This window comes from Xenopus laevis, chromosome 8S (genome assembly GCF_017654675.1).
Source record: "Xenopus laevis strain J_2021 chromosome 8S, Xenopus_laevis_v10.1, whole genome shotgun sequence".
Lineage (NCBI taxonomy): Eukaryota > Metazoa > Chordata > Amphibia > Anura > Pipidae > Xenopus > Xenopus laevis.
The window spans coordinates 58,003,121-58,016,494 of NC_054386.1; the positions used below are offsets into that span (position 1 = coordinate 58,003,121).

Below are 13,374 nucleotides of genomic sequence, written 5' to 3' on the forward strand. Positions count from 1 at the left end.
TGCTTCATGAGGTCATTAACATCACATAACCCACTGAAACTTGTGTAATATGAAGAATAATGCACCCCCTGTAGTGAAATATGAGGCTTACCAGAAGGCACCTTGAACTGTTTCTATGGTCATGGAACCCCTTAGTAACTTCTAACATCCTTATCATTTACAATGGGGGGTACATTATTCCTTATATATCCTTAAAAATTATACAAGCCAATGGGGGACCTGAACAAATATTTGACTGCATCCAAAAAGTTCAAGATACAAACAAAAAAAATGAGACCCCACTTGTTTGTTTTAAATACAATGAGATGTAGGCAAAGAATGATAACAAAAGGGAAACAGTACCAACTTCTTTTTTATTAATTTGTACAGACAAAATAACTCCCAAATATGAAATTAAATTTACAGGACAAAAACATTTCTTCCGTCACTGGTAAATTTTAAACTATACAGCAGCATAAACTGGCAGCTGGAAGATAATATCTAGTGATATGCTTACATACTCCGTTATATTCCAGCACAATACTGAATAAATTAATTTTTTGTTTGTAAACTAAAGAGATTGCATATTTTATGCTGTACCTGTATTAAAACACTCACATAAATCTAAGGTTGAGGTTGTTAAGATCTGAACTGGCAGCTGCAAGATCACGAGGGGGCAAAGAGTTTGGGTCTGGGGTATTAAGACAACTGTTCAATTCCATAAAAAAAAACAAAAAAAAAACCAAAAGCTTTTGTGTGTAAACAAAGATGAAATAGGTGTTAATCTAGAGAAAGTCAGAGAGGTGTTCAACACAACTGACCACCATGGGAAAAATAAATGTATATTCTGTTTCTAATGCATCCACATTTGTAATAAGTTTTTTTTTTGGTACATAAAGCAGTTATTTAAATTTTCACATATATGTACAATCTGAATCTATTGATCACAAATCTAATTGGAGCCTTTAAGAGCTCGTATAAACGTTTTTTTTTTTATAAAATAGCGCTAACATGAAGTGGAAGGGTGTGGTGGATTGTTTTCTATGGAACAGAACAAAGTCACCCAATTATTGTACTGCAAAGTTGCTCAGTAAGAAAAGCTTGACCTGCCGTCAGTAACAACCTGGGATTCAATTCAGTCAGTCGCCTTCACCCTAATCACAGCAAATAAGACAAATGATATCAGTTATATTCATACTGATGGTCCCCAGTCCTAGTCTCTCTCCCATTTGAGTTTTGTGTAGTGGTAAACTGTCAGAATTGTTCCATACTGGCCTTCAAGGGGTATAGCCAGAGCATACACCTGGTTTCACAGTGACAGTATTAAGCTTATATGGGAGAAGCAGGACTGAACCAAAAGATGTAGATGACACGCATTACAAAATATTAGCAAACAATAATCACCAAGATCAGGCAGCGACAGAGTTCTTCTCAGTGTAGGGCCTTAAAAACATCTGTAACACCCTCTTAAATTGTTCTAGTAATTCACATATAAAAACTGCGCTGCAACAATTGCATTCCTCATCCACCATCTATATCCATACACAGGGTTGGACCGTGCCGGCGGGGCAACCAGGAAACCAGCCGTCCACAACCGCTCCCTACCAAAGGCTCTCCTTACCTCCCTTTCTGGCCCCTGGACGTGTGCAAAGGAATAGGTAAGAGGGGGGTTGTGGCTTGGGGGAGGGGGGGGCAGAGTGCTTTCGGCTGAAGGGCCCGGGGTGGTGTGGGGCCCCCCCAAGGTAGCAGGCCCGTTGGCCTCAGTCCAACACTGTCCATACAATGTCAAAATGTCACAAATAAAATCCATTTCCTTTCAGAACAGTTAGATGCAATGCTACATTTTGTTAAAGTTGTGGATCAACAGTAAGAAAGTACCTATATATATATTTTTTTTTTTTTTGGATTGTGTACACCAGGGCCTATACGTTTCAATTAATACTGTAGTCTTTGTTATGCATTTAGATTGCAGTGTTGGGGCTCATGGGAAGTTGGATACTCCAAAGGGGAAAAAAAGTTATGAGTGGGGGTGAACATATGGGAATAACTTAAGAAAAGAGAATGACAGGGGCTCACACACACACAGAAGCTCTGTGATATGCCAAGTCACGTACCATAGAAAAATGCATCTTTGTTCATTCTCTGAGGCATATTTCCATAATATAGATCAAGTAAAATACATATACTTTGACTTTAAAAAAAATTAAAACTTTCAAAATATTTCTTAACTTTACATATTTAATATTTTCTTCTGTACCAGAAAAGTAGAACTTATATATAGATCATTAACAAGCGGACAGTTACTGTTCCGTAAAGTTAACCCTTTAGAACCCAGATTTTATCCTGCAGGGGCCTGAAGTGGGCACCATTTTAAATGGTGGAACTGAGCGATAAAATGGATTCCACATCCCTGCCCCATTTTGCAAGTCAGAAGTGCTATACGAAGCACAGCAAGATCTCACATACAAACTGTAAGACGTGCAATGAGAATTTATCTTCTCAAAAAAATAATTATGCTGAAAAAAAATAAGCTTCATTTGCCAAGTCATCAAAATAAGCTTTAAATGGCTGTACAGTTAAGTCTGTGTGGGAAAGCAGGTATCCATTTCCAATTCAGCACAAGTTCACGCATTCTATTCCTGCGTTTCTTCAGAGTCGTCTGTGTTCCAGCCGAGAGGCTGGGGTGACACATTCTTCTGTATGGTTTCCATGGTAATGCACTCAGTCTGTGGAAAATAAAATACAAATAAAGTCAATTAATCCTCGACAAAGAACTGTACAAAATGTCACTTGTAAAAAAGGCCATGAAGTGTTTTCAGTGTTCACTTACAGCTGTAATAAACCAGACAGGATGGAACAGATGGCAAGGTTACAAAAAACTATGTAGAGATTCTTCTGAAAGCTGCATATGAAGAAAAACACTCCAAACTGCATCTGATCTCTAGATTACTTACATTATTAATAAATTAAAGGGATACTGTCATGGGAAAAAAAAATTTTTTCAAAATGAATCAGTTAATAATGCTGCTCCAGCAGAATTCTGCACTGAAATCCATTTCTCAAAAGAGCAAACAGATTTTTTTATATTCAATTTTGAAATCTGACATGGGGCTAGACATTTTGTCAATTTCCCAGCTGCGCCTGGTCATGTGACTTGTGCCTGCACTTTAGGAGAGAAATGCTTTCTGGCAGGCTGCTGTTTTTCCTTCTCAATGTAACTGAATGTGTCTCAGTGGGACATGGGTTTTTACTATTGAGTGATGTTCTTAGATCTACCAGGCTGTTATCTTGTATTAGGGAGCTGTTATCTGGTTACCTTCCCATTATTCTTTTGTTTGGCTGCTGGGGGGGGGAGGGGGAAAGGGAGGGGGTGATATCACTCCAACTTGCAGTACAGCAGTAAAGAGTGATTGAAGTTTATCAGAGCACAAGTCACATGACTTGGGGCAGCTGGGAAATTGACAATATGTCTAGCCCCATGTCAGATTTCAAAATTGAATATAAAAAAATCTGTTTGCTCTTTTGAGAAATGGTTTTCAGTGCAAAATTTTTTTTTTTCCCATGACAGTATACCTTTAAGAACATTAGCCATGTGATGACCACTGTGCAGTTGCCGTGGTGACTGTGCCCTCATGCTGAATGGGTGGTGCAAACATATCTTTCAGGTCATAATGCATGAAATTGGCCTCTCATCTGAATAAGGGACAATGGGGGCAAATTTGCACCTAGCAGTTACCCATGGCAACCAATCAGATGATTGCTTTCAGTGCACAACCTGCAGCTGGCTGAAAAAAGCTAATCACCGATTGGTTGCTATGGGTTACTGCTTGGGGCAAATTTGCCCAGTGTTTATAAATGAGTTCCAATATATCATTTACTGCACATTTTAAAGGGAATCATGTTCCCAACAGTCACACACAAGGAGTTCCATGACTATATAAAGAGTAAGCATTAGTGATGTGCGGGTCAGGGTTGTCCTGACCCACACCCGACCCTAACCTGCCCTGCTCCGGCCGCCAGCGCCCACGTTTCCGGGTCCTTTTATAGACTTGCGCCGCCCTGCCGATGATGTCACAAAAAGGGCGGGGCGAGCAGACGCAAGACTATAAAAGTTAGAAGCCGGCATTTGACGGTGGCGGGACGGGGAGAGCAGGAGAAGAGCTCAACCCGCACCAGCCTGCCACCCGCGAGGGGCAGTGCGAGGTCGACCCGAACCCGCCCGCACATCACTAGTAAGCATGTTTATACAGAATACCGAACTCACAACTAACTTCTAATATCCCCAAATTATAAAATAATGCTCAAGTAATAATGAGGAATGTTAACACAAATTACATAACTAAACGCTGATTACATCTTATGCCACCACTAAGCAGAATGCTCGGGACCTGGGGCTATCTGGATAACGGATCTTTCCACAATTTGTATCTTCCTACATTAAGTCTACTAAGAAATAATTTAAACATTAAATAAACCAAATAGGCTGGTTTGGGCTTGAATAAGGAGTAATTATATCTTAGTTTGGATCAAGTACAAGGTACTGTTTGGGTATTACAGAGAAAAAGGAAATCATATTAAAAAAATGTGGATTTGGATAAAATAAAGTCCATGGTAGACAGCCTTCCTGTAATTCGGAACTTTCTATATAACAGGTTTCCGGATAACGGATCTCATACCTGCAACAGGTCATTCTCAGCTTGAATGTATTAGAAGGATGGCACCAAGGGGTTCTTTGAGCATATAAAAGTCATGAGGCTACTGGCCTAGTGCCCACATACAGGTCAGGCAAGGCTAGGACACTCCTCTTTATAAAGTGAACCCAGACACACGTTAAAGGGGAACTCCGCAAAAACATATCTTAAGCTTTTTGAAAAATAAACATTTTAAGCAACTTTGCAATATACATCAATTAAAAAATATGCAGACTTTTCATGATTTTTAATGGTTTCGGACAGTTCCCTAAGCATAGCACCCTGCTGATCTGTCTTTTGGTTTGTAAGCCAAAATTCCCTTTAATAAGATATGTAAGAGACATTCCTGATGGCTTCTATAGATTGTAATATGGTATCTGTAATTTTAAGTGTGAGCAAGGGCAAATGACTGTTCTGAGATAGCACAGCAAGACAATTAAACAGTGTGAGTGTATCTAACAATCTGTTACAAATTATACAAATGTGAATGACAATTTTGACACAATGTTTATACTGGTGTTTGGGAACTAGAAACAAAGTGAAAACTGTTCAAGCTGTTCAGAGCAGCTGTATACAGCACAGAAATAAATGTATTTGATTTCATTATTACAGATGAGCATGCTATGACTGGCCAGGACCTTGTTTACAGACTACATCTCCCAGAATCCTTCAACATATGTAATATAAATGCATGTATGGAGTTGTAGTGCAGACACATCTGGGCAGGGGGCAAAACAAGGCTTTACTAGGTTGGAAGAAAATTTGGCCTGACAGATTTGATATAAAAACACACTAATGAACAGTATCAGAGAGGAGCAAGACAGCACATAAAATGAAATGGAAATTCCACTGCAATGAAAATCAGTTTGTAGGTCAGACTGTTCTTCCGCTTTTACTTAAGTCAGACCCTAAAAGTGCGATCAAATAATACTAGCAAACCTATGCTTAACTAAAAGTTCATTCATAGATACCAGACTAATTCCCTCAACTGTTTGCTAAAAAAATAATCTCTGTATTGCAAGGCCTAATGGCCCCTGCCTCCCAACACTCATCTTCATAGTAAGGAGCCAAAATCCAAGAACATAAACAGTGAATGTAAGTACAGATCTGCAAGCATGGCAGTTTTGTTTGTTGCAATTCTCAATGCAAAAAAAATGTATGTACTGCCATGTAGTAATTATCTGTATTAATTACTAGAAACAGCCTTTTATTGTGAAATTTATATTCTATGTGTACTGTATATTGTGAGTGAGTCCCTAAGATCAGTAAGTGACAGCACCACAGAGCATGTGCAGTGAATAAGCAGAAAAGAAGATGGGGAACTACTGGGTCATATTTGGAAGTACAGATCTTCCCTGCTAAAGGGCTGGTACAGAAGCTCAAAACATAATGCACATTTCTAGCCTACTTCTTTAGTTAAGCTTTAGTTCTCCTTTAATTGGATACATTACGCTCAACAGACCTGAATGGCTGCATAGAATAAGGGTAGTGGCACCCAGGGCATTTTTGGACACTGCATTTTCACCTAACCCAAAACAAAAAACAAACTGCCCCACAGATTTGCATTCAAGCCAACTCTACTAAAAGTGATTTTTCTGAAGTCTAAGGGTAAAGACACATGGAGCTACTTGTAGCAGCTACAAAAATAGACAATGCAGATCCTCAGTATTGTCTATGGCAGGGTATTTTCTGTAGTTTTGTAGCCGTGACAAGTAGCTGCTACTAAGTGGCTCTGTATCTTCACCCTAAGGGGGCAGTTTCTGCACAGTGATTTTAGGCTACATAAAACCATAAAGTTCAAAAAGTGCCATTACACATATTTTTTAGTGCAGCCAAACATAAGACTGACACACATTAAGATGATGGGGGTAATTGAGATATTCTGCCAAGCCAACAAAACCACCATCAAGTACAAGACACTTTATTATTACAGAGAAAAATGAAAATCGTTTTGAAAACATTTGAATTTAAATTGGAGTCTACGAAAGATGGCCTCGTAATCAGGAAATTTTTGGAATATAGCCAAAACGTTTTATATGGGCTGCTCTTTTAGCACAAGACCAAAGCACGAGGCACTTAAACATTACACAGAATCATGTGTGTTCAACAAGACGAGGTGCTCTAAAATTGCCATTACTCACGTTCCGTGTTTTTCAACAATTACCTGTACAGTTATCACATCCAATAAATAGCATTTATTTGTGTTGCTCAAGTATGTTAGATTTACAGTTTTACACAAATACCATCTTTGAGCATGCTGCAAGTGCCTTTTGGATTAAGTGTGGTCCAGCAGAGTGACAATGAGGCACATGTCTAAATGTAAAAGGTACATGGGGTGATTTACCCCCATGTAAAAGGTACATGGGGTAAATGTAAAAGGTAAATGGCGTGGACATTTGACTGTGAAAAAAACTTCTATAAATGAGGAATGGCTAATTTTAAATGTTGCCCCAAAAGGAGGCTACAAAACTCTAAAATACTATCCTGTGCATCATCACTCTTGAAGGAGAACACACTCTCGACCACCCAGGAGCACACACACACTTATATTAATTAATATATAATGAATAGTTTGGCATATATTTTGTACATGAATGCTTTTTGACTTTTAAGTAGCCAGAGACAATGAGTTTGGTATATCAGCAGTAATGAAAGCAGCAACACACACATTAGTAAAGTATGGGCACTCCTACTCTAACACCTACCAAAACAATGACCGATATTTTAATATAATTCCATGCTGGCGACTATGTGAACATTGTGTACATATTATTTTTGGGCACTTTGTTCTACTGGTGTTACTGGATAGACAAAACAAACAGTTTATATCACAACATTCTGGGTTCTTACACTTATATTGCCCATCATTCAGAACCACACTCCATAGTCTTTATAGTGCTGGGCCATCTAGCAGGTGCTGTGTTAATACATGTATGGTCAGTTTATAGTCAAAGGTAACCAGCATCTGCAACTATAAACAAGCTCTATGATGAATCAGCAACTGAATGAGAAATAGTTATAGATGGGGTATCTGCCAGTTCTTATAACATTGCTGAAACTGCAAACTGGAGAGCTGCTGAATAAAAAACTAAATAAAAGAAACAAACAAAAAAAATCAATTGCAAATTGTCTCAGAATATCGATCATACATCATAATCAATGTTCATTTAAACCCCTTTAAAATGCAGTGTATAGTATTATTAACGAAAAATTAGCTTTTATCAAAACACATACACAAAGTGGCCTTAGGCTACAGGGTGGCAACTTTCTCTAAGAATTACAGACAGCAGAAAACACAAATGCTAAAAGTAATCTACTGCAGTCACGGGGCCATATTGTTGGTGTGAGAGATAGATAGATAGATAGATAGATAGATAGATAGATAGATAGATAGATAGATAGATAGATAGATGTAGCGCTAAAGTAAAATGAGTGGCACCGTTTCTAGTAAAAGCTTACTTTCAATTATATTTGTGCTCCGGATGAGATCTTTCTCTCAAGGTGTAAGCCCTCGCAACGGTGTGGAGGCAGGGTGTAGTGTAACTGTAACAAAGTGATATGCACAATAATTGGGCGCCAGTGGTTCTTTATGCTTAACCAGAGATCCTAGTTTATTCACAACTTGATCGACACAGTAGTTTATAGAAATAACAGGAACATAGAACAACATAGGATAGCATATACTCACAGCACCTTAGAACATCATAGTCCCTGCAAGCAAGGGAACACACAATGAAGCAGCAATTGAAGGTATACCCAGCTTTCAGCCTTTTCCCTAAGTGAAACACCCAGGGGAATCTCTACATCCCCAAGTCTGTAAACTTGGTATCTGGGCAATTAGTACCCGTGATCTTAATCCCTGACTCTCCTCGTCGGAGCCTTGGGCTGCTGAACTAAATAACCTGTCACTCCTAGAGTGACCTATTACAGTGTATTGCTTATCCTTTGCTAGGCCTAATGTACCTAGGTTCCAGTGCCCATTCCATTCCCCAGCTTTGGCACAGCCTCATTGCCGCAGCACCCCTGGAGACATTGACCTCAGCAGCCAAATACTAGACTGACTGGTTGCTGGGGTAATTAAGCCAGATAGTTTAAAAAAAAAATACATTCAAAAGGTACAAAAATAGCAAATTGTTTCAGAACACTACTGTATACAAGATAATAAAAGTAAGAGGTAAAAAGCAATCTGGGTAGCTGTTGAATAAAAAGCTAAATAACTCAAAAACCACAAACATTAAAAAATGAAAACCAATTGCAAACGGTCTCAGAATATCACTCTCTGCATCCAACTATAAGCTAACTAAAAGATGAACAACCCCTTTAATTATAAGTTTTACTACCCTAGTACAGAACCAAAATGTATTGGTTGTGGCTCTCTGCTGTTGCTGAACTACAAATGACAAAAACCTATACAAAATAAGGGTGTCAACAAATGTTGAAAGAGGCAGTTTCAGAAAAGTAACCCTCAAATATTTAAGAATTAATGTAAGGAGAGGCTGATGTTGTACATGACAGTAGTACATTTATAACATTGCAGATAACTTTTCATAAACGACAAAGACTTCTAAGGTCTAATTACAGTACAAGATCATTATGTAGAAATGGTGAATGTCCTGCACCACTTAACCTTGTTGCCAAGTAAGACTTTGTCTATATAGGCTGAAGTTTTTTATACAAAAACAACTTTGAAAACATTTCACAATAATTTTGTGACCACAAGTAACCTAGTGGCAATTTGTAGACGGTCTTGCTGTATAAAGGGAATTAACACTTTAAAAAATGGACTGCCAACTAAACAAGATGCCCACGCACCAGCTGTACTACATTGTGATTTGAACAGCAAGAACTTTGCCTGCAAAGCAAACAGAGGTGTCACCTCACCAGTAAGCAGTTTTGGAAAAATGAAAAGCAAAAAGGCACAGCAATAATAGAAGGCTAAGCACATTACATTTTAGACACAGACTTGGTCATGCATTCATTTTGCTGGAAGTTACAGGAGAAGCAAAACATGAAGCATTGGGGGCTGAAATGTTTACATTTGCTAGAGTTCACAGGAAAAGTATCAGTTACAAACCTTTTCTTGAAGTGGGACACTTCAGACAGTCACACCTTGTGAAGTCGATGCTGACATAACCCCCACTCTCCAGATTTCTACTTCCGTTTTGGTGCTGATGGCAATCTGGGGACGTTGGTTCACAAACACCATTGTGCATACTCAAAGAGATGTAGTTTAACCCATTCTGAAATCCTGTTGAGCAATGCCTGGACATTTTATTCTCTTGTTCACAACTGTTTTCATCAGGTTTAAGCCATACATTGTCAAATGAGGCTGAGCTGTGCCTCTTGCCACTTTCAGTAAAGCAAGAAGAGGAAGTGGTCACCGTGCTGGAAGAGGCAAAAGTTTCAGAACTGTGCCTTCGCCTTCCCTGTGAGTCTGCACGGATAACTTTAGGCCCAGCTATAGGTTCAGGCAAAGGATTTGGTAAAGAAAAGCCACTGTTAAGAGAAGTCAATTCCCCTATACACAACCGATTCACAATGGATGAAGGACTGTCCACTTTTGTACCATTCTCTGTTTCACTGGCAAAGGATCTTGGTGGAGTCATTGCCATGTTAAAAGTCATTGTGGTGTAATCATCCATTATGTTGTCCGTTTTGCTGACACAAGCTGTACCACAGGGAAGCTTGGCATATTCAGCATTTGGCTGCATTCTAGAGACAACAGTGCATGCATATAATGAAATGTCTGTTAAAGAGTTAGACTGTTCTGCCGTTGCTTTTGGAGACTGTACATCAATATCCACACTCATGTAATCAGATAACGGAGACTGACGATGATCACAGCTTGACCCAAGAGAGGAAGGTGACCCATCAGCAGATAGTGAATATGGAGTACTACTTGCTTTATCACTAAAGTCGATGTTTATATACTCTCCAGGGCTAGTAGGTTCAGCTGGAGCAGAGTGATCAAACATTCTTGGTATGGTATTACTTCCCCTGATGCCTAGAGTAAGTTTATTTGGCCTTTTAACTTGTTGATCCAGTATGCTACTGGAAGATTTTAATTCAATCTTAGCTATATCATGAACTGCTCCATCCTTACAAACATCCACTCCATTTTCTGCACCCAAATGCAGCAGCTTTCCAGGTGAGGACATTGGAACATATTCATTTTGATCTGTGGTCTGCTTAGTTAAGCTTTTAAAGCTCCTAGGCAGGGAAAAATAAGAACTCAACCCCCTAGAATTATTATTTAAATTAGAGTCATGAATTTGTTTTGTGGAGTTCCCATATGACATGTCCATGTAGCCTCCATTACTCAGTTTTTCAAGGTTACTTTTAGTAGCAGCCCCTCCAAATACATTTTTGACAGGTGAACTATTAATGGGAAACATCATCATATAACCCTTAGAGTCTGCCTGAGAAGGACACCTATTAATTTGTTTTGGTGCAGACACAGTTTTTGGGGCCATGGGTAAGTAGTCACTGTCATATAAATTAGAAGGCATCATTGGCATGTAGCCATCATCACTAGCTTTACTTCTGCTTTGGTTACAAACAGAATCTATTACACCATTACTATAATCATCTACAAGACTACTATCTTTCAGCTTTGGTGATTCAGCAAAGGCAAACTGTTTATTAATCTCTTCTGAGTCCTCCCCCAAAGAAATTGCAGTCTGGGACTTTTGCTTGGATGCAGAGTTTGTATGTTTTGTTAGGGAGTATGTCCTTTTCCTAAAACATTTATCAGCTTCCATATAATCGTCCCTAGAATCTGGCTGGCTGTGTGTGCTCATTGACATGTAGTCACTCAATGTGTTCTCTTCCTGTATGGGAGGTGTATTTCCCAAGGAATCAGGGGTATTACTTCTAACCCGGAAGTACCTCAGGTCACCAGGGCTTGAACCATATTCATCAGAGGAAATAAACCCACCATCACTAGGAGATCCACAAACAGAGGAACTAGATGGCCTGGTCAGCGTTTCAGATGCAGACCCATGCCCGCTGCTAGAGCACACACTTATAGGACTGGTGGCAGATGGGAAATGAGACACAGGTAATGAGGCCGACCTGGACTGGTATCCAGAATTAAAAGGTGCTCTGACATACCTCCCAGCTCCTTCTTGCTTTCCCAGGTTAATCCTTGCCGTGTTTAAATGGCTCAGACTCCCAGTCACAGACCTGAAAGGTCTGGTCATTGTACCCTCTCCTTCACTGGAGGTTCTAAAACGAAAAGAATTATTCTTAGCAGAGGGGGGTGTTCCCACCATACTCTCAGTCCTGGCCCTTCTCTGCAGTCCAGTCTGGCTGGGGGGCAGGTTGCCCAAGTACCTTCTGGTGGTGATGAAAGAGATGGGATTTGTGCAGGAGGACTGGCTCTTACTCCGGGGCCTGAATTCCGAATAGGCCTTCAGAGCCTTCATGGTGTCTAGGAAGGTCTCGTGCATGTGCTGCGCCACCACACAGTCATCCACCTGCATCCACAGCTCACCTGCCCCGGTGGAGGAGGAGCGACCCACCTCAATGAAGAAGTAGTTCTCGGAGTGGCCACAGCGGCGGATGTTCATGAGCAGCAGATGGACACAGGCTACATCCGAGTTCAGCTTGACCAGATGCACCGCCTTGCTGGACAGACACAAGCGATAGACCCCCGACAGATTCTTGGCCTGACCCAGCCCTCGGGGCTTCACGTTTACCTGCCACACCTCTTTGAATACAGTGCCCGGCCTCAGGGTGCCGTAGTTCTCCTCCAGCTCCTCGGTGTCCAGGCAGGCGCCCTTGCTCTCATTGATGAGCTCGCTGAGGGCCTGGTACCAGCCGTCCTGCTCCTGTTCGTTCTCTGCCGCCATAGCGAAGTACTCGTCCTTGGTGTAGAGAGCCACGAGGTGCTTGTTTTTGGCATCTGCCCGCCGGCTGACTGTGAAACACAGGTACAGCGGGATGACTCTCTTGGGGTGGCAGCCGCTCCGTTGTCCGCTCCGGAACTTCTTCTCGTTGTCGTAGTACTCGAGCCGGGCGGGACCCAGGTGGCTCTGGCTCCGCAGCACGAAGTAGCGCTTGTGTCCGTGCTTCTGCTTTCGCAGGTAGCCGCGTTTCCTCACATCATCCTCCGCGGCGGATGCCGGCGGCTGCGGGGGTTCGGCTGCCGGTTCCTCCTGCACCTGCGACAGCGTCGGTCCAGACATCCGCCTGTATGCGCCGCTCTCATCTGGACACGGCTGCGGGGGAAGCATTCTCAAGGCTGCTCGACTCGATCTGTCCTCTTCAGTAGGACACAGCACACCCGCCATGGAGGGTTTGGGAAACCCAGCTGCTGGCGTGCGCTGTACCCCTGCTCGTCTCTGCGGCAGCCGTTTGAAGCGCACCCCGCTACTTCTCCTCCCTCTGCGAATGGATTAGGCAGTGTGCGGCTCTGGCGCTTCGTCTTCCTGGCGGGTCAGTTCTAAATTCCGCTCATTTTCCTTGTTGGCTGGAAACTCTTTGCTCCCATACAAAACCGGAGGAGACAGAATTCTCCTGCCGCGCGTACACTTAATACAGACAGACTGTAGCTGGAGGGGGAGGGAAAGCAGCACGGCGAAAACAACATGTGACCCCGCCCGGATGCGTCACCCTGAGACTCCACCGCCCACCAATAAAAAACTGAAGAAACCCAGCTAAGAGCTTCCGAGAAGTCAATGACAGGCTATATAGCCAATCG

At 41.4% G+C, this 13,374-nt stretch overlaps 1 protein-coding gene across 3 annotated transcripts; it reads right to left on the reverse strand.

Annotated features, from left to right (window-relative positions):
* Positions 1 to 334: 334 nt before the first annotated feature.
* On the reverse strand, positions 335 to 13,374 carry irs4.S (insulin receptor substrate 4 S homeolog). Of its 3 annotated transcripts, XR_005963727.1 has the most exons (4): positions 9,745 to 13,374; positions 8,130 to 8,213; positions 7,521 to 7,758; positions 335 to 2,705 (listed from the first exon to the last, which is right to left on the reverse strand). XR_005963727.1 is itself a non-coding variant. In XM_041574158.1 (3 exons), exons 1-2 carry the CDS (start codon positions 12,962 to 12,964, stop codon positions 8,167 to 8,169), a joined length of 3,267 nt encoding a protein of 1,088 aa, XP_041430092.1. In that variant the 5' UTR covers positions 12,965 to 13,374; the 3' UTR covers positions 335 to 2,705; positions 8,130 to 8,166. The 3 variants fall into 3 exon arrangements, 2 of the variants coding, with proteins under 2 accessions (XP_041430092.1, NP_001084242.1); XM_041574158.1 differs by lacking the exon at positions 7,521 to 7,758; NM_001090773.1 differs by lacking the exons at positions 7,521 to 7,758; positions 8,130 to 8,213 and having other exon boundaries at positions 1,869 to 2,705; positions 9,745 to 13,210.

Excerpts from the sequence above, each read along its gene's own strand:
- irs4.S (XM_041574158.1), bottom strand. The coding sequence starts at position 12,964 with ATGGCGGGTGTGCTGTGTCCTACTGAAGAGGACAGATCGAGTCGAGCA. Across the intron at positions 8,214-9,744 it reads GTGTCCCACTTCAAGAAAAG|TTACACTACACCCTGCCTCC; the intron begins GTTTGTAACTGA and ends ACTTTGTTACAG.